Genomic DNA, 23,182 nt, shown 5'->3' with positions numbered 1-23,182 from the left:
CTTGTGATTGTCTTAGCAGGTATTCGCAAGATATTTGTAATATTTTCAGGTTTTCGGCAACCATTTTTCCACTATTTCTATTGCCTGCTATGACCTTTGATACTGCCCTTCATTGCATATGCTCAGTATCCATCGTTGGTCCACTCTTACATTGGACAACTATCACTCGAGTAATATTGCATCAAAGCTGTACAAATTTCTTACAACTAGTAATTACTGTGGACAAACTGTAGTGCCCTGCATTTGCTTGGCATACGATTAAAATTGTATGCCTATCGTAACTTCAGATCCTCTCATTGTCAGTTCAAAAAATTATTATGAAATTAATCATACCGTCAACATTCAATTTTTTATATAATCAGCCGTACTGTTTTACATTTCTTGAACTGCATTGTCGTAAATGTGTATCCATTGAGAAATAGGGCCCATATTTTATCGAGTTACGAGTAAACGTAATTAACGTTTTCATCAATACAAATTCCTTGCAAATGGCGGACTCCCACTCGAAAATTCCTGTATGTATACAGTATGGATATTAATAAAATCGACAAACTGCAGGGACGGACTCCTGACTTGAATTGGAGGAAGAAAGGTCGTATGTCTGAAAACACATCGTTGCCATGGTAGATGGTGCCGACAAATGAAAGTTACTCTGACCACGTCACATGTGTTCCTTGTGTGTTGCACGCTGTGCGATTGACGCAGCGAACTGCAAGCAACAGAATGGTCCGGTATACAAGTCGGGAATAAATCGACATGTTGTTTGTGTGCGTCCAAGCAAATGGGAACGGTTGATAGACAGCACAGCTGATACAAAACAGGTATCGCCACTGACACTAACGACATCACACAACATTACAAGCCTCTTTTAAGCATTTGTGTGATCATGAGTCCTTTCAGAGTGACGAACGCTCAGGGTGGTGGCGGATTATATTTGATTAGATTATATCAGCACCTGTTACACAGGTCATTAATACGACATTTCGTAATGATGTGGAACGTGTCGGGTTAATAAAAGGTGTTTATACAAGATATTACATTACACAAAATATTAGATGACACTTAATATTTTTAATATTTGGAGGGGGGGCGGGGTTACCCACTTACTACATCCAAAAATTCATCTGCCAAGTAGGAGCAGTTGCCATTCAGATATTCTTTTAATTTCCTTTTAAATGCTATATGGCTGTCAGACTTTTGATGCTATTAGGTAAGTGACCAAAGACTTTTGTGGCAGCATAATTTACCCCTTTCTGAGCCAAATTTAGATTTAACCTTGAGTAATGAAGATCATCCTTTCTCCTAGTGTTGTGACGATGTACACTGCTACTACTTTGGTATTCGTTCGGATTATTTATAATAAATTTCATAAGTGAATATATATATATATATATATATATATATATATATATATATATATATATATATATATATATATATATATATTGTGAGGCTACAGTGAAGATTCCTAGCTGTCTACATAAGTGCCTGCAGGATGATCTTGGATGAGCTCCAGCAGTTATTTTGATTAAATGCTTTTATGCAATGAACACTCCTTACTGAATGATGAGTTACCCCAGAATATGATGCCATACGAAAGCAGAGAATGAAAACAGGGTTGGTAAGCTAATTTACTGAGATGTATATCGCCAAAATTTGCAATGACCCTAATAGCATAAGTAGCTGAACTCAAACGTTTCAGCAGATCTTCGTTGTGTTTTTCCAGTTCAACCCCCCATGAATGCGTACACCTAGAAATTTTGAATGTTGTACCTTAGCTACCGATTTCTGATCGACGTCTATATTTATTAATGTTGTCATTCCATTTACTATGTGGAACTGTATATGCAGTGTTTTGTCAAAATTTAATGACTGTTCATGTGCAGTGAATCGCTTAATGATTTTCTGAAAAACATAATTTACAATTTCATCAGTTAATTCTTGTCTGTTGGGTGTGACAGCTATACTTGTATCATCAGCAAAAAGCACCAGGTTTGCATCTTCGTGAATGTAGATTGCCCAGTCATTGATATATATTAAGAACAGCAGAGGACCTAAGACCGAACCTTGTGGCACTCCATTCATGATTGTTTCCCAGGTTGAGAAATCACCAGTTTTTTGCATATTATGTGAACTGCTTATTTCAACTTCCTGCACCCTTCCAGTTAAGTATGATTTAAACTATTTGAGCGCTGTCCCATTCATACCACAGTACTTGAGCTTATCTAGACGTATTCCATGATTTACACAATCAAAAGCCTTTGAGAGATAACAAAGTTACTCAGATCAGTTAATATTTCTTTAGTGAAAGTATATATAACATTTTCCGTTGAAAAGCCTTTCTGGAAACCAAACTGACATTTTGTTAAAACTATGGAGGAGCCAGCCAGAAGAGAGATTGGGCGGTAGTTGTTGACCTCAGAAGTATCCCCTTTTTGTGCAGTGGTTTAACAATGCCATACTTCAGTCTATTTCCCCTGCTTCAGAGAGCTATTACATATGTGGCTAAGAATCCCACTTGTCTCTTGGGAACAAGCTTTTATTATCCTGCTGGAAATGCCACCAATTCCAGGTGAGCTTTTATTCTTGAGAGAGTTTATCATCTTCCTAATTTCAGAAGGAGAGGTGGGTGGAATTTCAATTGTATCAAATTGTGGGGGTGAGGCTTCTTCCATTAACTGCCTTGCTTCTTGTAATGAACATTTAGATCCTATTTTCTCTACAACATTTAAAATATGATTATTCAAATGGTTTTCGACTTCCGGCTTGTTGTTAGTCAAGTTTCCATTCGCTGTGATGGTAGTGCCGTCATCCTCTACTCTTGGTTGCCCTGTCTCTCTTGTAATAAAATTCCAAATTGTTTTGATTTTGTTATCAGAGGTATTAATCTCAGACATGATGCACATACTTATGGACATTTTAATAACCTTTCTGAAGGTCACACAGCAGTTTTTGTAATATTTGGCTATTTCTGGGTCATTACCCTTTCTTGGTGTTAGATACATTTCCCTTTTGTGGTTACAAGGTATTTTGACTTCTTTAGTAAGCCAAGGATTTTTGCATGATTTCTTATAATTAGATTTAATTACTTTCTAGGGGAAAAAGTTTTCAAGATCTCTTACTGTGCGAACACCAGATTTGGAGGACCGGGTTCTACAGGATATTGAGGGGAACACTACTACAAGTTCCAGGTAAGTGGCCCGCCAAAGTCCTGCAAACCAAAGTACGATTACGAGTAGCATGCATGACAACTACTGTTATTCCTGTCCCCCGCAACGAGTTCAAGTGTTATCAGCAGCGGATTACCCTCTATGGGAAGCATTTTTTCGATGGTTTTTGCAGCAGAGCTTCACAATTATGTGATCCCTGTCATCCGTCCTCTTGACCGACGAACCAACCTTTACCAGAAGTGGAATCATCAATCTCCATACTCGTTATTTGTGTGCTGCAGCCAATACTCGGCAAATGGTTAAGGCGTCTCATCAGCATCGGTTCCGCATCAGTGTTTGGGCAGGGATTCTTGGCTCGCAGAAGTTTCGACTGGTTATTATTCCACAATGCCTCCACGGAGGCTAAATACTCTACCTGTGCTCTTTAAGAATGTACCTTTGGCAATACGACAGGTTATGTGATTTTTGAGTGACGGAGCACCACCCCATCTCTGTATTACAGTTCTCCGACACCTCACCAGTATCTTCCCCGGAAGCTGGACAGGGCGCGGAGGTCCCGTAGCATCTCCTGCTGCATCACCGGACTTAAACACCGTCGATTTTTACTTCTGCGGGCACCTGAAATGCGTTTTGTATGCTGAACCTGTACCTGATGTCCTGACCCTTCAATAGTCTGTTCACGACGCCTCCGACGCTATTCGGAGGGAGACCGGAACGGGCGAAAGACTGCCGCATTCCATGATGCGACGTGTGAACTCGTTCACTGCATACCATGGAGACCACTTTCAACATCTGTTGTGACATGGATGCGATGCAGTTGTATACTCTGCTTCGGAACCTTGTTTTACTCCATTTCCAGTCAAGAAACCGTCCTTGCAGTTTGTCAGTTTTATTAATGCTCACCCTGTACATCACGTACTTGTATTTAGGACTATACTGAAAACCACATGATGTAGAAATGTTTAACCGTTTTAATTTTCTCTCTTTCACCTTTGACAATTCGCACGTTTAACTCTTCAACTTTTACAGTAGCTTCCTTGACACAAGCTATCAATTATTATATCATTTTGATACTGTGCTCACTATGTATATTTGGCATTCCATATTGAACCATGTATGAACTGTAAAACTGTTGGATTTGTATATAATAATCAGAAACTATAGCATCCTGTTTTCCAACCGTAAAATTCCTACCTACATATGCAACATAAGCAGCGTTTATTCTTTCGCATTATTTATGAATGATTTGAGGACTATGCGTTAACATGTGAATCGAACCTGTGAGTACTTGTACACGCGGTCCGATAGCTTCCGATAACGGCTCCGTATGGCTTCGCCGCCTTCTCCACTGCCGTAGTGTTGCACGGTCAGGGACAGAAGCTGCACCAGCTGGCGCAGAGTACGTCCTCCACGGATGAAGAGCACACCCTGTGAACACACGAGCTTAGTCAGGAAAACGACGCTGTTTTCTGGTTGCAAATAGTTGTTTTCTTTATCATCTCACCGTTGTACGAATGCACAAGTCACATTACATTTCACATGGATTCATACGCTGGTAGAGCACGACCTGTCGTTGGTGAACAAGGCATTCACTTTCTGTAGGCAAGACCTCTTGGTGTTGTGACAGAATCTAGGTGTCGTCATCAGATCTTTGGAAAATTTTTATGTGAGACGGATCTCTGAAGTAAATATTACTGAACAAAGCGTTGTAGCGACTTGACATGTTTGTACCCCACATTAACGCGCCAATTACACAGTGTGTTTTACAAATCTTGTTGTCAGCTTCTGGCGATTGTAGATGGAACTTCATAGATAAAATTTTGATCAGTAGCTCGTGGCTGAAATGTACCCGATGATTTTCAGATTTCTCACTTCAGTGTACGAACACAAACTGGAAAGAGGGCGCCGACGTTAGATTCTGTTGTAATTATGGCATCATACACAAATTTCGTCCGAGTACAACAACAACACCGGCAGCTGTGGCCGAGCGGTTCTAGGTGGTTCAGTCCGGAAACACGCTGCTGCTACGGTCGCAGGTTCGAATCCTGCCGCGGGCATAGATATCTGTGATGTCCTTAGTTTAGCTAGATTTAAGCACTTCCAAGTCTAGGGGACTGATGACCTCAGATGTTAAGTCCCATGGTGCTTAGAGCCATTTGAACCATTTTTTGAACAACGGCTGTGGTCTCTAGCGATACGTCGCGTTCTAGGCTTTGAAGGGGCCGTCCTGCGTTACTTGGAATAGAACCCGGTGACGAGAACATTGAACAAGCCTCATCTCATGGCGTTCTTTACAGTACGCAGCTTGCTGCTCCTGGCCTCCCCTATGTGCGTACTGTGAAGCGGGAGATCTGAAAGTGAACTGATTTTAAAACTTCTTTCCATCAGAACGCTGCATTTACGGACACTTTTCATGATCAAAACTTTGTCTACTATCTCTGTTGATCCATTGTAGAACCGGGCCAGCGGCGATTAGATATTTACCAAGGAAAATCGACAAACAGCGGCACGTTCTGAGAAGTTATTTTATTTAGACAACCAGTTTGGAATCGCAATAATGCCGTCTTTAAGCCCCTATGCACTCCACTTACAGACGACCAAACATATCGATACTTGCATTCTGGAACCATCAATTTTTTATACCGAGAATTTGTTTCTGGAGTTCTTGCTTCAAATAGTCGACAACAACTAAGCACACCTGCTGTCCGAGACGTTCTTATTTTTTGTCAAGTCTTCGACGTAAACACACCGAAAACTAACTCACTATATCCAGATACTTATGGCTCCAGCGCGAAAGTATCGATACGTTTGTCTTTCTGTACATGGAGTGCATACGGGTCTTAAGATGGCATTATTTAGATGCCGAAATTGGTTATCGGAATAAAATAACTGCTCAAAACGTACGGCTGTTTGGCGACGTTCTTTCCCAAAAAAATTTCTACTGAGTCCCCTCTGTAGCCCTTCGAAGTCTATTATAGGAATTGTGAAAAGTCCTGTATAGTTGTAGGACACTAGATCATGTATGAAAACTGAGTCGTGCGTTTTACACATTGGGACCACTCGCTTGTCTCCATAGTAGCCATTCTCGGGGAAAGTAAAACCGAAGAGCACAATGCCACCAGGTGCCAGAGCGGCCAGGCCGAGAGCCAGTATATGGTTGGGCGTGGCATATTCGAGTTGCCTTATTAATGGAACCCTGTGTGTAGTTTGGGGTCCCGTGTCGCCGCGGATGTGTTGACATCCCTGTGGACTGAAATTTTTTTAACTCGGCAGCCTCGCTTCGGGTGTGTGTTGGTGGCGAGATGCAAATAGGAATTCCTGCTGTCAACCACTCAACCGTTTGGAGGGAGCAGACTTGGATTAGGAACCCGCCTCACTCCAGGGCTGTGGACTGCATGGAGACCAACCGATTTCCAACTACGTACAGGAATTCTGAATTTGATAAATTAATGTGTTGGTATTGGGCATGCTCGTTATCTTCCCGATTTGCAAGTGATTCTCCTCTTAACGTGTGCACGGGGTAACAATTATTGAACTACATGAAATAAAATTGTCATAACCTCTGAACGGTTTGCGTTAGGACTTCAAAACTGCGCGGTTAACCGTGGAGCCTGATGTGAATTAGTATGCGCATGAGCGACGCCCCCTAAATTCATTTCGATTGGCTCATCATTAAGCAAAATTGACTCATTTGAGGGACTGTGAATCCGCATATAGCGGTCGCGAAGTTTCTTCACATGTGTGTGGTATTCAGTGTCCAGTCACGGAATAATCGGTGCGATATTCCTCGATGGTATGGTAACTACCGATGGTATGTGAAGGTTTTGGACGATGATTTCATCCCCATTATCCAAAGTGAGCCCGATTTCTACAAGATGTGTTTCATGCAGTATGGAGCTCGACTTCATCGAAGCAGAAGACAGTTTTATGTCCCGGAGGAGCACTTTGGGGACAGCATTCTGGCTCTGGGTGCCCAGAGACCCACTGGCATGGGCCTCGATTGGCCGCCATATATTCCTGATCTGAACGACATGGTTTTCAGCCTCGTTTCACTTTGGATAATAGGAGAACCAGTGCTGCTTAATTCTACATAAAACCATAGGTTGTCAGTTATGCCTGGTTTTGGGTCACCTTATCGGTGTAGGGGATCCGTTAGCTGATCAGGTACTGGTACTCCTGCTATCACGGGAGCGTTCTATGTTGTCTTATGCTGTTTTGTAATTGACGTCCGCTACATAGCGGTTCGGGAGGACGACGGTTCAACCCAACGTCCGGCCATCGTGATGTAGGTTTCTCGTGATTCCCCTAAATCGCTTCAGGAAAATGACGAGATGGTTCCTTTGACAGGGCACGGCCGACTTCCTTCCCCGTCCTTCCCTAATCCAATGAGACTGATGACCTCGCTGTTTGGTCTCTTCCCCCAAATCAATCCAATCCAATCCTACATACTGGAAATTGCTGACTATGAACGCTGGGTCACCCACTCTCTTTCATTTTATTTTATTTTTCGATCAGGATGTGACTCGATTTTGTAACTGCTTAGAAGAAAAGTACTTACAGCTGATGTAGTTTTATCTTAAAAATGATATATTAAAGCTATGGCAGTCTTGGCTACAAAGTCTTTTGCGGAACAGAAGGGTTGAGCACGGATATGTTACTGGGTTGTGCTTTTCTTGAGTGAACTGGATAGATTGGATGAATAGATAGGGTGTCATGTTCACATTTAGGCTGTGTGAGAAGTATCTTTTGAGTAAACGTAAGTTCCGTCTGAGATGTGTTCGGTGGAGACAGATCTGTCATCCTTCGATATTTCTCATTCAGGATCAGAGCAAGCGTTGGCTCTTTTGGAGGTCTTAGGACGGTATTTGTTGGTGCTGACCAATGGGTTAGGGATGGCTTGTAAAGCAGTACAGCACTTTGCTCAAGAACGAGATTCCAATTCGACTTTGCTTATTACTACCCAAGATGAAGAAAAACATGCACCAGAAGGATATGCCTTTAGTTTGGACCAAAGAGTGTCAGGATGCTTTTCAGAAACTTAAAAATGCCGTAAAAATGTCATTGTTCAGCACCTCCAAATATCGTCCTAAGACCTCCAGAAGAGCCCACCACTGCTTCCTGCCTAAATAAGAAATATCGAAGCGTGACTGCTGTGTCTCCATAGAACACGCCTCATGATGGCCCTTACGTTTACATAAAACATATTTCTCACACAATCTAAATTTGCGTTGTTCATATTTGTACCCATAACTCTGTGATTTTGGCAGTGGACGTTTCTTCGGAAGGAATCGGAACTGTGCACTTGCACAGATTTGGTGCATCGGACAGGCCGTCTGCTTTAACTTGCTATTTATTGACCAAGAGTCAATGTAAATATACCAAAATCGAGAGGGGAACGCTCGCTATTATCTGTAGCGTGATAAAGTTTCTCCATAATCTGTCTGGTCGGAAATTTAAAATACTAACGGACAATAATCCACTTCATCCGTCCAGACCTGTTGCGTCACGCACGACTCAGAAGCTACAACGTTGGGCTTTGTTATTGTAGCAGTATCAGTACGAAATACTGTGCCGTTTCACGTCGAAGCATATGAGTGCTGACGCCCTTTCTTGGTCTTGATTCTGAACTCGGTGCTACTGCAGCATCTTGTCGTCAGATCAATGCGAAAGACACAGAACTTCTACAGATTTTTCCACTGCACTATAGGAAATTTGCTCAGACCACAGAAACACACCCTGACGTCCGTACTGCTTGGCCTCGTTCGGTGGAAAACATTCAGAATTCTTTTGTGCGCAGATATTTAGCTCGTCGGCTTAGACTCTGCGTCCAGCACGGTGTGATTTTACTGCAAAATTGCTTTTGGAAAAAAATGTGTGCTTATTCCTAAAGTGCAATTGCTCGACCAAGAACATTGGGGATTTTTAGGCACAAGACAGTTATGGCTTTGACAGTGTCGTTGGCCGGACATGGATGCCAATATTGAACAGATGACGTCACACGGTCGCGCTTGTGCTGAAAATCTATCGGCCCCATCGCAAACGTTTTCAGCTCCGCTGAAATGTCAATCGCCGTGGGAACGAGTGGGCACTGACTTTGCTGGTCCCTTTTAGAACACTCGTTGGCATATTGTTATTAAATCTTTCAGAAAATATCTGTTTGAATTCGACTAAAGGCTTTTTTTGGGGGGGGGGGGGGGAGACGTTTGTCTAAAGTGTTGATTACAGACAACAGACCACAGTAAACGGCTCACGATTTTGAACTGCTTGGTTGCACATCCAATGGTATAACTCATCTTACCAGTGCTCCGTTTCATCCTCAGCCGAACGGAGAAGCTGAAGAATTTGTGCTCACGTTTAGGCACTAGATGAACAAACTATGTGCCTCCCACCCGCGGGAGCAAGCACCGCTGCTCTTTCTGCTCGCAGTCTCACGAAAGTCCGTCGCCGGCGGAGCTTTCACATATCCGGCGCCCCTGCGCGCTGCTCCAGTTGCTGCACCCACAGCGCATGGCGCCTTCCACGCTCCAAAAGTATAGCTTCGCGCCTAAAGCCGTCGGCACACGGACCATGCTGTCGAACGTCAACACTGAACGTTCCAAGTTCAACCTACCGCTGAACGCTCAGGAACGATGCGACTTGTGCATACGGTACGTGGGCTCCAACGTGGTATACGCGATCGCAACGCAGTCCAGCGGCGGTTGAGGGATGTTTCTTGTTCGTAAATCACACTCAACGAGCGCGCGTAAAATTCTCACGTCACTCTATTAAAATGCAAATTTCCTTCATCGTCCACGAAAAGGAATGTACCATGTGCAGTCAATAAGGACACAGGCTTATAAAAGTTCCATTACAAACAGTGCGGTACAAATTTGGAATACTTCTCCGCATAAGATAAGTATTATTTCATCATTCCCACATTTACTAAAACCTCAAGGTCACTCTTACTTGATCACTGTTCCTACCCAGTAGCAGAATCTTTGCAAGATGTGAATTACGAAACGTAAAAGAAAAAGGAGCAAAATTTAAACAAGTAGCGCAAGCTGTCCTGCAGATTAAGCCAATTGAACAAAGTCACCCATCGAAAAAATCTTATGTTTACATAATATCAAATATTATAGCATGTGCTTATATTAAAATTACAACAAAGTATCAAAACGTAATAAAAACGCGAATGTTAGGAAAAAAAAATTGTATGTGTTACGACGCGAACCACCGCCCCAACAAAAACGCATTACAAAATAGAGACGCTACTCACTACGCTAAAACAATCACAATGTTCTAAGTCACGTTGTGTTACCGCATGGTAAAAACGTTAATCGTAGATAATTATGTTACTAATTGATAATTAATTATAACATATTGTACCAAGAACAACGCGTTTTGGATGGATTTCAGTGTGTTTCTGCCTTCAAATAGCATACTCTCGTAATACGCAAGTCACAATAATTCTTTTGCCACAGATGTGATCTTTCCCATTAATTTATTGGAGCAAATAACACAACGAACAACGGGTTTTCCAGTGATTCTCACTTAACTGGTGCTCAGAAACGGCATATATACATATAGGCTTGAAATGAATGCCAATATGGTGCATCACAACTGTACTGTAGGGAGACGGCGTCGTGTGACGTAGTTGGCGTTGTGCCATCTCATTGGTCAACGCTGGGACACACGCTCAGAATTTCGGACATGCCAGATATTGCTCTGCACGTTCGGAAAGACTCCCGAACGTGCTATTCCACGCTGTGACGTCAGAAACTCGGCACGCTCTACGCCCAACGTTCGGATGCACGGTCCGTGTGCCGACGGCTTAAGGATTCTATTCTTTTCAGAGGTTTTGGTCGCACCATCTCTGGGAGAGAAAACGATTCTTCTAAATTCGGGCACCTGCATGTATTTAACTCAAGGTCTTGCTGTGTTGCTGCGCCGCCATCAGAACAACATTCGTGCCTATAGATTATGAGCTTCTTTGGCAGATTTTCTCTACGAAGATTCGAATCGCTCCCGAGGGTCTCTCTGGCACCGCCTGTGGAATCCATGGAGCTTGACACATCGCCTTCGCCACCGCAGAAACTCAACGTGCTCCCCCCGGTATCCACACCAGCGTCGTCCTTTCCACCGCCATCGTCATCGCCGCCATTTCCGTTTTTCGCCGGAAGCTGGTGGGCTCCCTTGCGGGAGTTATCCTACCGACGTTCCCCTTGGAGCACAGGACGAATGTCGGTATTCAATAGGGGGATCGGTTCGCTCGTAGTTGAAGCTCCAGGCTCCACACGTCATCCAGCTTCCTACAGCCCTCCACCCATCCTTCCTCCACCTCGACCATTGTTAGATGACTCCCTGCATCGCAACGGTGCGGCAGTCATTTTTTTGTGGTGGGTAGGGTGGCAGGGGGCATGTCGAATGTGCCGTCCTGAAGCACCGATTGCACACCGACCAGCGCAGCGTCTCGAAACGCCACGAAGAAGGCGCTCACCAACGCGCCAATGGAAAGCCACATCTCCAGTTTTCAGCGCCCCCCCCCCCCCCCCCCCTGTCAACTCTGACTTAACCAGCCGCCCATCGATGGTTTGTCCCAGTTCCCTCGCAGACTTCGAGAGCATCAGAACTGAGTAGTAGGAAGACGATACTTAGCTTGTGATCTGCGAGTAGTAATAGATAGTAAATATCATTTCGTGTAGGAGGCACAGGAATAATATCAAGCCGCCTCATTACGACAAGTTAAGTTATATTTATTTCTTTTTTAGAAATAAAGAATTCTATTATTTGGAAAGTACGTACAGATCATTTTGGATTTGTGCCACCAGCCATCGCAACTTCTCTCTTTCCTTGTCTGTGTCTGTGCTGACTCCCGCATTAGCCAACAAAACAGTTTTAGTGGTAGTAGTATTAAAACAATTTTTATGTTGCTAAAGCTCATTCAATAATTATTATTGTACTTAATTTAAGAGGAAGCCTGGAAGCTGGCCTTGCTTCCTTTTTCCGATATCTTCATCGAGAGACCGTCATAAGTATATTGGTGCGTTTGCCAACAGAAGAATTTTTTAAAATCTGAGATAATTTTCGCGTTTACAGTGGGCCCCACTTAGCTTCAGCCGTCTGTGTATGTTCAGCATTTCGAGAGGGGCCGCCGGGATTAGCCGAGCGGTCTATGGGAGCTGCAGTCATGGACTGTGCGGCTGATCCCGGCAGAGGTTCGAGTCCTCCCTCGGGCATGGGTGTGTGTGTTAGTCCTTAGGATAATTTAGTTTAAGTAGTGTGTAAGCTTAAGGACAGATGACCTTATCAGTTAAGTCCCATAAGATTTCACACACATTTGAGCATTTTTTAATTTTGAGAGGTCTCATTCATCACAAACTGGCCGTAGGCTAGGAATTTATCTGTGTTCACAAAAAACCATAAACATCCACCAGCGACGGTATATGTGGACAAATATTATAGACATATTTTTGTACTGCAGTGAACCATTCCGTAGCATCCTGATTGCGCCTAGGTCGTTGATTTAGTTGTTGAACATTATTATTATTATCGCTAAGCCTAAAGTTATTGGTCACAAATTAGTAATATTTTCTTGACTAGTTCTTTTACTTTCTTTCAGGCGCTGCTGTAAATGTAGAATTCTTTTGCCTTTTATATTTTGAGATAATTTTTGGTATAAATTATATGATTTTAATTGCTATTCTTTGCGGCCAAGAGAAAATTTTATTGAAGAGATAATAAATTGTTATTTATGGAAATACGGATTAGCTTCTCCAGAACCTTATCGCTCCCTACCTGCTCTGTACCGCTTCAAAAGCATTTGTTGTTAGAGGATAATTTTTAAAACCACTCACATAATTTCATAAAATTATCTGGAAAGAAATCTTACTTAAATGGTATGTTGTTGTTGTTGTGGTCTTCAGTCCCGAGATTGGTTTGATGCAGTTCTCCATGCTACCTTATCCTGTGCAAGCTTCTTCATCTCCCAGTACTTACTGCAACCTACATCCTTCTGAATGTGCTTGGTGTATTCATCTCTTGGTCTCCCTCTACGATTTTTACCCTCCACGCTGCACTCCAATGCTAAATTTGTGTTCCCTCGATGCATCAGAACATGTCCTACCAACCGGTCCCTTCTTCATGTCAAGTTGTGCCACAAACTCCTCCCCCTTTCTATTCAATATGACCTCATTGGTTACGTGATCTTCCCATCTAATCTTCAACATTCTTCTGTAGCACCACATTTCAAAAGCTTCTATTCTCTTCCTGCCCGCCCTGTTCATCGTCCATGTTTCACTTCGATACATGGCTACACTCCATACAAATACTTTCAGAAACGAATTCCTGACACATAAATCTATACTCGATGTTAAAAAATTCCTCTTCTTCAGTAACGCTTTCCTTGTCATTGTCAGTCTACATTTTATATCCTCTTTACGTCGACCATCATCAGTTATTATGCTGCCCAATTAACAAAACACATTTACTACTTCAAGCGTCTCATTTCCTAATCTAATTCTTTCAGCATCACCCAACTTATTTCGACATCATTCCATGATCCTGGTTTTGCTTTTGTTGATGTTTATCTTATATCCCCCTTTCAAGACACTCTCCATTCCGTTCAACTGTTCTTCCCAAGTACTTTGCTGTCTCTGACAGAACTACAATGTCATCGGCGAACCTCAAAATTTTATTCGTTCTCCATGGATTTTAATACCTACTCCAAACTTTTCTTATGTTTCCTTTACTGCTTGCTCAATATACAGATTGAATAATATCGGGGAGAGGCTACAAACCTGTCTCTCTCCCTTCCCTACCACTGCTTCCTTTTCACGTCCCTCGACTTTTTTAACTGCCATCTGGTTCCTGTACAAATTATATAGGCTTTCGCTCCCTGTATTTTACCGCTGCAAGCTTTAGAATTTGAAAGAGAGTATTCCAGTCAACATTGTCAAAAGCTTTCTTTAAGTCTACAAATGCTCGAAAAGAAAGTTTGCTTTTCCTTAATCTTTCTTCTAAGATAAGGCGTAAGGTCAATATTGCCCTACGTGTTCCAACATTTCTACGGAATCCAAACTGATCTACTAGTTTTTCCATTCGTCTGTAAAGAATTCGCATTAGTATTTTGCAGCTGTGACTTTTTCAACTGATAGTTCGGTAACTTTCACATCTATAACACCTGCTTTCTTTGGGATTGGAATTATTATATTCTTCTTGAAGTCTGAGGGTATTTCGCCTGTCTCATACATCTTGCTCACCCGATGGTAGAGTTTTGTCATGACTGGCTCTCCCAATGCCGTCAGTAGTTCTAATGGGATGTTGTCTACTTCTGGGGCCTTGTTTCGAGTCAGATCTTTCAGTGCTCTGTCAAACTCTACAACGCAGTGTCGTTTCTCCCATTTCATCTTCATCTACACCCCCTTCCATTTCCATAATATTGTCGTCAAGTAGGACGCCCTTTTATAGACCCTCTATATACTCCTTCCACCTTTCTGCTTTCCCTTCTTTGCTTCGAACTGGGTTTCCACCTGAGCTCTTGATATTCATACAAGTGGTTCTCTTTTCTCCAAAGGTCTCTTTAATTTTCCTCTACACAGTATCTACCTCACCCCTAGTGAGATAAGCCTCTATATCCTTACATTTGTCCTCTAGCCATCCCTGCTTAGTAGTTTTGCACTTCCCGTCGATCTCATTTTTGAGACGTTTGTATTCCTTTTTGCCTGATTCATTTACTGCATTTTTATATTTTCTCCTTTCATCAATTAAAATCAATGTATCTTCTGTTCCCCAAGGATTTCTACCAGCCCTCGTCTTTTTACCTACTTGATCGTCTGCTGCCTTCAGTACTTCATCCCTCAGAGCTACTCATTCTTCGTCTACCGTATTTCTTTCCCCCATTCCTGTCAATTGTTCCCTTATGCTCTCCCTGAAACTCTCTACAACATCTGGTTCTTTCAGTTTATCCAGGTGCCATCTCCTTAAATTCCCACCTTTTTGCAGTTACTTCAGTTTTAATCTACAGTTCATAATCAATAGATTGTGGTCAGAGTCATCATCTTCCCCTGGAAATGTCTTACAATTTAAAATCTGGTTCCCAAATCTAATCTCTGTCTTACCATTATATACTCTATCTGATACCTTTTAGTATCTCCAGGTTTCTCCCATGTTTACAATCTTCTTTCATGATTCTTGAACTCAGCATTTTCGTCTGCATTCACTACCTGAATAATTTCCTTTAACTCATCATACATTTCATCAATTTCTTCATCATCTGCAGAGCTAGTTGGGATATAATCTTGTACTACTGCTGTAGGTGTGGGCTTTGTGTCTATCTTGGCCACAATAATGCGTTCACTATGCTGTTTGTAGTAGCTCACCCGCACTCCTATGTTTATTCATTATTAAACCTACTCCTGCATTAGCCCTATTTGATTTTGTATTTATAACCCTGTACTCACTTGTCCAAAAGTCTTATTCCTCCTGCCACCGAACTTCACTAATTCCCACTATATCTAACTTCAACCTATCCATTTCCCTTTTTAAAGTTTCTAACCTACCTGCCCGATTAAGGGATCTGACATTCCACGCTCCGATCCGTAGAACGCTAGTTTTCTTTCTCCTGATAACGACATTCTCTTGAGTAGTCCCCACCCGGATACCCGAATGGGGGACTGTTTTACCACCGGAATATTTTACCCAAGAGGACGCCATCATTATTTAATCATACACTAAAGCTGCATGCCATCGGGAAAAATTACGGCCGTACTTTCTGTTGTGGTTGGCAGGAGAGCCAACCGTGTTCCTAAAGGAGGCCGATATGCACGCGTTTTAGCTCACGCAGGCTGGAGTGCGGTCTGGAACATGACAAGGGAATTAGAATTGAGAAAAAGGGACGTAGCTGGTGGAATACTTAACTTTAATCCATTAACGGAGAACGTCGCTCTTTATGGTAGATGATTTGCAATATCAATAGCACGGATACTGGCGCCTTGCTAGGTCGTAGCAAATAACATATCTGAAGGCTATGCTAACTATCGTCTCGGCAAATGAGAGCGTAGAAGTCGGTGAACCATCGCTAGCAAAATCGGCTGTACAACTGGGGCGAGTGCTACGAAGTCTCTCTCACTGATAGTGTCGACACGCGGGTCCGACGTATACTACCAGACCGCGGCCGATTTAAAGGCTACCACCTAGCAAGTGTGGTGTCTGGCGGTGACACCACAGTTTCCCCCCGGCTTTTAGACGTTCGCAGTACCAGCACAGCAACTCCGTTTTGGTTAGTGTTACAAGGCCAGATCAGTCAATCATCCAGACTGTTGCCCCTGCAACTACTGAAAAGGCTGCTGCCCCTCTTCAGGAGCCACACGTTTGTCTGGCTTGTCAACAGATACCCCTCTGTTGTAGTTGCACCTACGGTACAGCCATCTATATCGCTGTGGCACGCAAGCCTCCCCACCAACGGCAAGGTCCATTGTTAATGGGGGGGTTTAATGGTATATCACCTATTAAAGATGTGTTCAAAACTAGGAATTGAAATGATTTGGCAATTCATTCACCACAAAACGCAAACTGATACAGTATCGGCATAGGCGGCATATTCGTCCTCAGGGAGTAAGCAAATAGATTGATATTTATAAGAAGTTTTTTTCATTCTTCTGTCTCTGTTGCACGTTTTTACTTACGTTGCGTGTTTCAGTCTCTATGGTTCATCTTAAAATCCAAGTAGTGGTACCATCGTCGTTTCTGTTGTGAAGCTGGTATCAGCCTCTGAGTGTTCCTTTTCGGACAGATTTGTCCCTTTCCTAGGACGAGGGATTGGAATTCTCGTCAATTTACTTATGAGCACTTTTATGATGCACTTCTCAATATTTGTGACTGGGGGCCATCTAGGTTGTGGCAAAATTGGATGGTCACCTTTCTATTCACGTATGTTGTCAGCGTCGCACCTTACGTATGATCGTGCCAGAGAAGAACGTGAAACACGAGGGTTACAATGACGAGGGTTCCATTTGCTGCTTCGGACCACTCTCAGATTTCATCAAATGGTTTTGAGCAGGTGTTAGTGGCTCTATTCTGTACACGAGAGCAGAAATTGCCATGGTGTTGCACTTCAAAGTTGAGCAATGACATTTAGTCGGGAAGCAGCCTTACACTTTCTTCAGATTAGGGCTGGAACGTTGTGGGGTGTCACGGTGTCGTAAGTTCTCAAGATCGCCGTCCTGCTGCTCATCGCAATGCGAAATGATTTCAAACGTCAAATGTTTGGAAATAACGCACCAAGGAAAAGGATGGTTCCACTCATGTCCTTTATGCCACCCTCTGAGGCCTCTTCCTGTGGGTTCTGAGCGGCGATGTATCTGAAATATTTTCCTCGTCAATCCACAAGAAAACCGCGTACTTTAAACGCTGGGTGTCAAGTTTCTGGCCTCCGTTGGAGAGCCTCAAAATAAGGAGTGGAATTTGAGTTAAAGAAGATGCGATGACATTCACGACGTGTGACATGTCCGCGGTGATGCTGGGCAGAATTGTGGTGAAATTTGGTGCCCATCTGACACCACTAATTCACGTTATACGTCAAGTGAATTTCTGTCCTCTAGCATTTTTTTCGTATGTGTCGACACCTTTCTGTTCGAAACATTGTCGAGTCCGATGGTGACGTCGCAGAGCGGCCGCCTTTTGCAACATTACACAGAAACGTTGCTGCACTTTTGAATAGCATTTCAATATAACGCGTCGCTATGTGAGACACTCAGAGGATTTCGAAAAAGCGATCCTTCGATTGTGTTGTGCATTGCATTAATTTTAGTGTCGTGGAGAGTACGTTTCTGCATTCAGCAGAATACTTTGTGTCCGAGGAACTGGACTGGTTTCTTACGTGGGCCAATATTAACACTGTAGCGTGCACAATCTTCTTGTTTGTCCATTGTCACTGTAACTATGATGTGCGTAGTACTGCCACTAACATCAGTTTAATCATTGTGCACCAGAGTTTCACAGATTGAGACGCACTTATTGTTGCCTTCGAATGACTCATGGCCCTCTTGCACGTGTTTCGCCGCAGCTTGCAGTGATTACGACAAAAACACAGTGCGGTTATCTATGTGGTAAGCGCAGCTAAGTTGGCAAGGGTCACTGTAAGGTGTCAAAGGAGTGGCGGGTGATAACAGCATAGTTGCTTTTGAGTGGGAAATGAGAGAAAAGCAAACATACTTCGAGTTCCCAGTGTCTGAAATGGCCCAGCTTAGGCCAAAACCTTGGGCTCCACGGCCCCCCCCCCCCTTCCCCCTCCCTCACCCACCTCCCAACCTCCCATGGACTCACAAAGCATTTATTTTTTTCTTTTGGGTCATCAACCTACTGACTGGTTTCATTTAACTGGTCTATGAATACCTCTCTTGTGCAATCTCTTCATCTCAGAGTAGCACTTGCCTTCTGCGGTGTCTATTATATTTCGGATGTACCCTAATCTCTGTCTTCCCCTACATTTTTTACCGTCCTTTTTGTCAATGTTTTCCATATATTACTTTCCTCTTCAATTCACTGGAGAATCTCCTTTCCTTTCATTTTCAGTCTACCAAATTTTCAACATCATCAGCAGCACCACATGTCAAATGCTTCGATTCCCTTCTTCCCTGTCCTACTTTCCTAAAATCAGTTCTACGCTGCATTTCTCGAAGAGTTACACGTGTTCCATGCAACCCCTCGAATGCTATGTAGTAAAAGGCAAATGTGTTTACGTTATTCGGGGCCTCACACATTGTCTACCATCCAACCACGATATTGACTGTTAATAGCAACAAGGTACAGGACTGGAAGTATCCAATGGTGAATACAGCTTGAGAGTACGGAGCGTAGTTGAACAGCTTAGTCGTCGAGTAACTCATAACAGAGTTACAGCACAGAGCAATAGCAACGATAAACATAGTAATGATTGTATTATATCTACAACAGCTGTCGCCGTTGGAACTCACTGGATTTTGCAAAGCGGGAAAGAAGTGGCAAGTGAAATATTGGCGTTTCTGCAAGATGAGTCAGTGGAATGTGTGGACTCGTATGCACTCGATGTACATGAGGAGCACAATGATCGCGATACGTGCTTAAGAAATGAAAGTGATACTGAATCAGGCGTCGATCCATGTAGTTCATCATCCTTGACCGACAGGGAGCCACAAATATAATAATATAGCAAAGAACCATCGTTGAGTAAGGAATGGGTAGGAAATGTATTTACGTACGTGGAAGACCATCCGCAGCACAGTGCAAAAACAATTATAAGCAGATTTAGAATACGTCCGCAGCAATATGACCGTGTACAGCATAAGACAAACTACAGATATTCATGGCAGGACAAGCCACACTTGTTACAAAAACTCTTTTTGGCGCATTTCAAGAATACTCCATACAATTTACAGGATGTACAAGGTTGTGATCCACTACAGTATGCACATCAAATTGCGCGCGATATAGCTCACTGTGATTTCAAGCGAAGTATTGGATGGTTGCGTAACTTCAAGCAGTGCTACAGAATTGGAAGAAGTAAGATAATAAAATGTCAAACAAAGCATCTACTTGCCGATGCACACAAACTGCGGAATAGGTCTGAAAATCTGTAGATGAGATAAACAAACATATGCCATCGTTCAGTAAGTAATTTGTATTCATCTTCGGCCAATAGGAATTTGGAGAGGAAGTGCATATGAAAGAAACCCTGAACATTAGGGATACCAAGATACGAATATCAAGTTACATCAATCCCTTAAAGCATTCGTATACGATTTTGCTGACAGTTAATCTGGATGGTAAATTGGCTGCACAGTTATACATTGTGCTCCGAGAAGTTGTGACCGCTGTATCACTACGATTGTTTCTGGTGTGTATGCGCTTGCAAGGGCAGTAGGGAAATTTACGTCACAGCGAGCAAGAGTGGGCAAATAGCCGTAAGAGTTCTACTCCTATCGACGAACACTGCTTTTGACCAATAGCTGCCCAAAATAACTCACTTTTGCTTGATTCCTGCTGTGTGTATAAAAATTATACTCCTTTAGGGCTAACTATCTCTCCTGAAATGTGTGTGACATTTCAATTCATACCACTTGGAACCATTGGACAAATTCAGCCTCTGAATGTTTGTTTTTCCTGAGCCTACAAGACGTATGACAGCACTATCTGCACTTACACCTTAACGTATAAACAGTTTCACGAAACACTGTTTCGCATTTGGTTGCATACCATCTCAGCTCCAGTTCTCATTACCCCAATACAGTAATAAGATTTTCCATGCATTCTTTAAGATTTGATACCTGTCTGAACATCCTGCATGATATGTAATTCCCAAGGAGTTCGCATTTGATCTTGATGATGCGAACTTTTGTGATCTCTGTCGCACTCCACTTTTCGTACGTTGTTCATGGTGCAAGATGATGGTTTTTTTTGATCATTTCTTGAACGTCGCCGATGTGCATTTTGTGAAGTGTGATACACATCTCAAAAGAATTATTGATAACTCTACCTCACGGACACTCATTTCCTGTCGCTCTCCTGACGCACATCGTGGGTCATTAGCAGCAAATATTTTTCTTATCATAATTAATAATACAACACGCATATGAGCCTTACTAAAATCTGAATCTGCAACCTGACATTCAATCGATTCATTGTCAGATGCACAATGCCATTCATCCAACCTAGCTTTTCGTTCCCTTAGCAACAACGTACCTGTTTTGCGCTAACCAGCAAACCAGCTTAGTCATTTGGAGCGAAAACGATGACACACTAAGCGACTCGTCACTCTCTATCTACTTAAATATGTTCTAAAAGTTCATAATACAATAATGGTTTCATTATGTATGGCTAGTGAAGTATTAATAGAATCTACTACGTTATTATTAACAGTACCTGAATGTTAATTTACTATTTATTAATAACTGGATATATGTGTTCTGCAGTGCCGACCAGAAAGTAATCCGTCCATTTTTTTTAACTACAGCGGCCAATTAGACAACTAGTCTATTCAACTGACAAAATTTCACTTGATAGTAGCATCTGTCATTTCGTACCTTACTCCAGTTTATGATATCATGCATCAGCTACTCTACCTTAAGTCAGTTGAGGTGTAAAATGTAGGAACCAAAAATGTTACATAGCACTCTATACCTTGTGCCTGAAGTCCTTTAAATGTGCAGAAAAATGTGAAATGATAACAGTCATATATTGTCATATGCTCTTTATACGGGGTGCCTAACCTCCTTTCTGTGTGGCCAACATTAGCCCTCCGTTCCTCTAGCGATAATTCCTGACGGTCATTCGCGAGAATGACCGGTGTCGTCCGCAACATCAGCGGCGAGTTTGGACATTTCGAATAATGTTTACGAATGTTTTTACGAGTTCTTTCTTTAAGTCAAAATTAATACACTTAACAAACAAACACATCAAAGTATGCACTAGGTGACAAATATTTTTGGCAACTGTTCGTAGATAGCTCCAGAATCCCTGTGAATGCAACCAACTTGTCATTCTCTCTCGGTGCGCACCTTTATCAATGATACTACCAAACTTCAGACGTCTAAAATACAACCAGAAACGGTTTTCACACATTCATAAGTAATACGATCCAAGTCCATTGCCCTTTGAATTATCCCACAACCTTGATAAACTCTTTTCTAGAACGTCTCTGAGATCTACACCGATATTACAGTCCAATGAAAGCTCTGATTTGTACAACAACTATTTCTTTACTATTCCTTTCACTAGGAAAGAAACCATGAACTCCAGTGATGCAAATACTAGCACACGTATCAGTAATCGGTATAATAAAAATAAGTCCGTAATATCCATTTTTGTTATTTAAGCTTCATTTCTGGGTACATGTAAATGTGTGGTACTATTACAAAATGTTGTTGTAACATTGGTTTGAAATTAATTTTTCCTCCATTTAGCAATTCCATATTTTCATAAAAGGAATAGGTCCTCTTGAATTACTTCTTTGTGTGTTTCACATTCAACATCTTCTGACACTTCTTGTTCTGTTACTGAATCATGACACCTTACATGTTTACAGTCCTCATTTTCCGAGTCACCAATATCACCGTCATCTCCGTCATCACTCAACTCATGGAACCGTTCTAGCCATACATAAAGATCTCAGCTAATCTCTGCCCTAGATTTTCTTACCATTCACGATTATTTTACAAATTGAAAGTAGAGAGCGTATTTACTTTAAATTGGTAAGTATTCTAGGTAAAAAGTAAAATAACTTTAATTAATTTCGATGTGCCTAAAAGCACGCACATAAAGTTGGTTTGAAGCTAGGAAAGGAAAGTAACATACACTTACTTTGTGTCAGACTATTCTAGTAGTGTCCTTCAATGTTTCGTAAGTAATGAAAGCCTGCATAACTGAAAGTCAATGATGGCTGAAGTTCAGGCATGAAGAGTTAACGGAAAGGTATGGAAAACGGTGCGAACTCAATGCAGTCCCATCAGACGATATCGGGAATATCATACCTGATTGACGAGTGTCACCCGGGCGAGCAACGGAAGCTTAACTGCGTTATACTTCATCTGCTCCAAAAACCGTTTAAGCCTTACCTTGACGAAGGCTCCACTGGAAATAAAGGCAACAAAGCCACACAACGTGAGTTCTTCTAGTTCGTCAGGAGGGTCCATGGTCAGCTTGAGGGCGACGAAGGTCGGCATCAGAGCGACGGCGGTCAGCGTGAGAGCTGCCCGCAGACGGCCAGAGTAGTCCTGCCGCTGCCGCCACAGCCCTGCCAGGCGCCGCAGGGAAGCCCCGGGGCCCAGCAGCCACTCAACGCCCGCTGCCTCTGGCTGCATGGCGGTCTCTCTGACTGCGCGGGCACCGACCACAGGATATGCGGCTGCACTGCAACACATTTTTCTTGCCTTAGCGTGTGCCTGCAGTGTTGATGCCTTATACTGAAAGGAAAGTTTATGGGATAAGGATGCAGTCTTCAGCCAGTACTATTCAAACTGTGCATCGAAGAACCACTGGCGGTGTGGCAGATGAATTAAACT

The 23,182-nt window shown here is 42.6% G+C and overlaps 1 protein-coding gene across 1 annotated transcript in view; it reads right to left on the bottom strand.

Annotated features, from left to right (window-relative positions):
• The window catches only part of LOC126356728 (uncharacterized), an 80,340-nt gene extending 57,359 nt beyond the window's left edge, over positions 1-22,981 (bottom strand). The window contains 2 exon segments of the mRNA XM_050007396.1: positions 4,449-4,598; positions 22,736-22,981. Of these exon segments, the coding sequence (XP_049863353.1) occupies positions 4,449-4,598; positions 22,736-22,981 (396 nt within the window).
• Between the last annotated feature and the right edge of the window lie 201 nt (positions 22,982-23,182).

Source organism: Schistocerca gregaria, chromosome 1 (assembly GCF_023897955.1).
Source record: "Schistocerca gregaria isolate iqSchGreg1 chromosome 1, iqSchGreg1.2, whole genome shotgun sequence".
NCBI lineage: Eukaryota > Metazoa > Arthropoda > Insecta > Orthoptera > Acrididae > Schistocerca > Schistocerca gregaria.
This window is presented reverse-complemented; position numbering and strand designations above follow the sequence as displayed.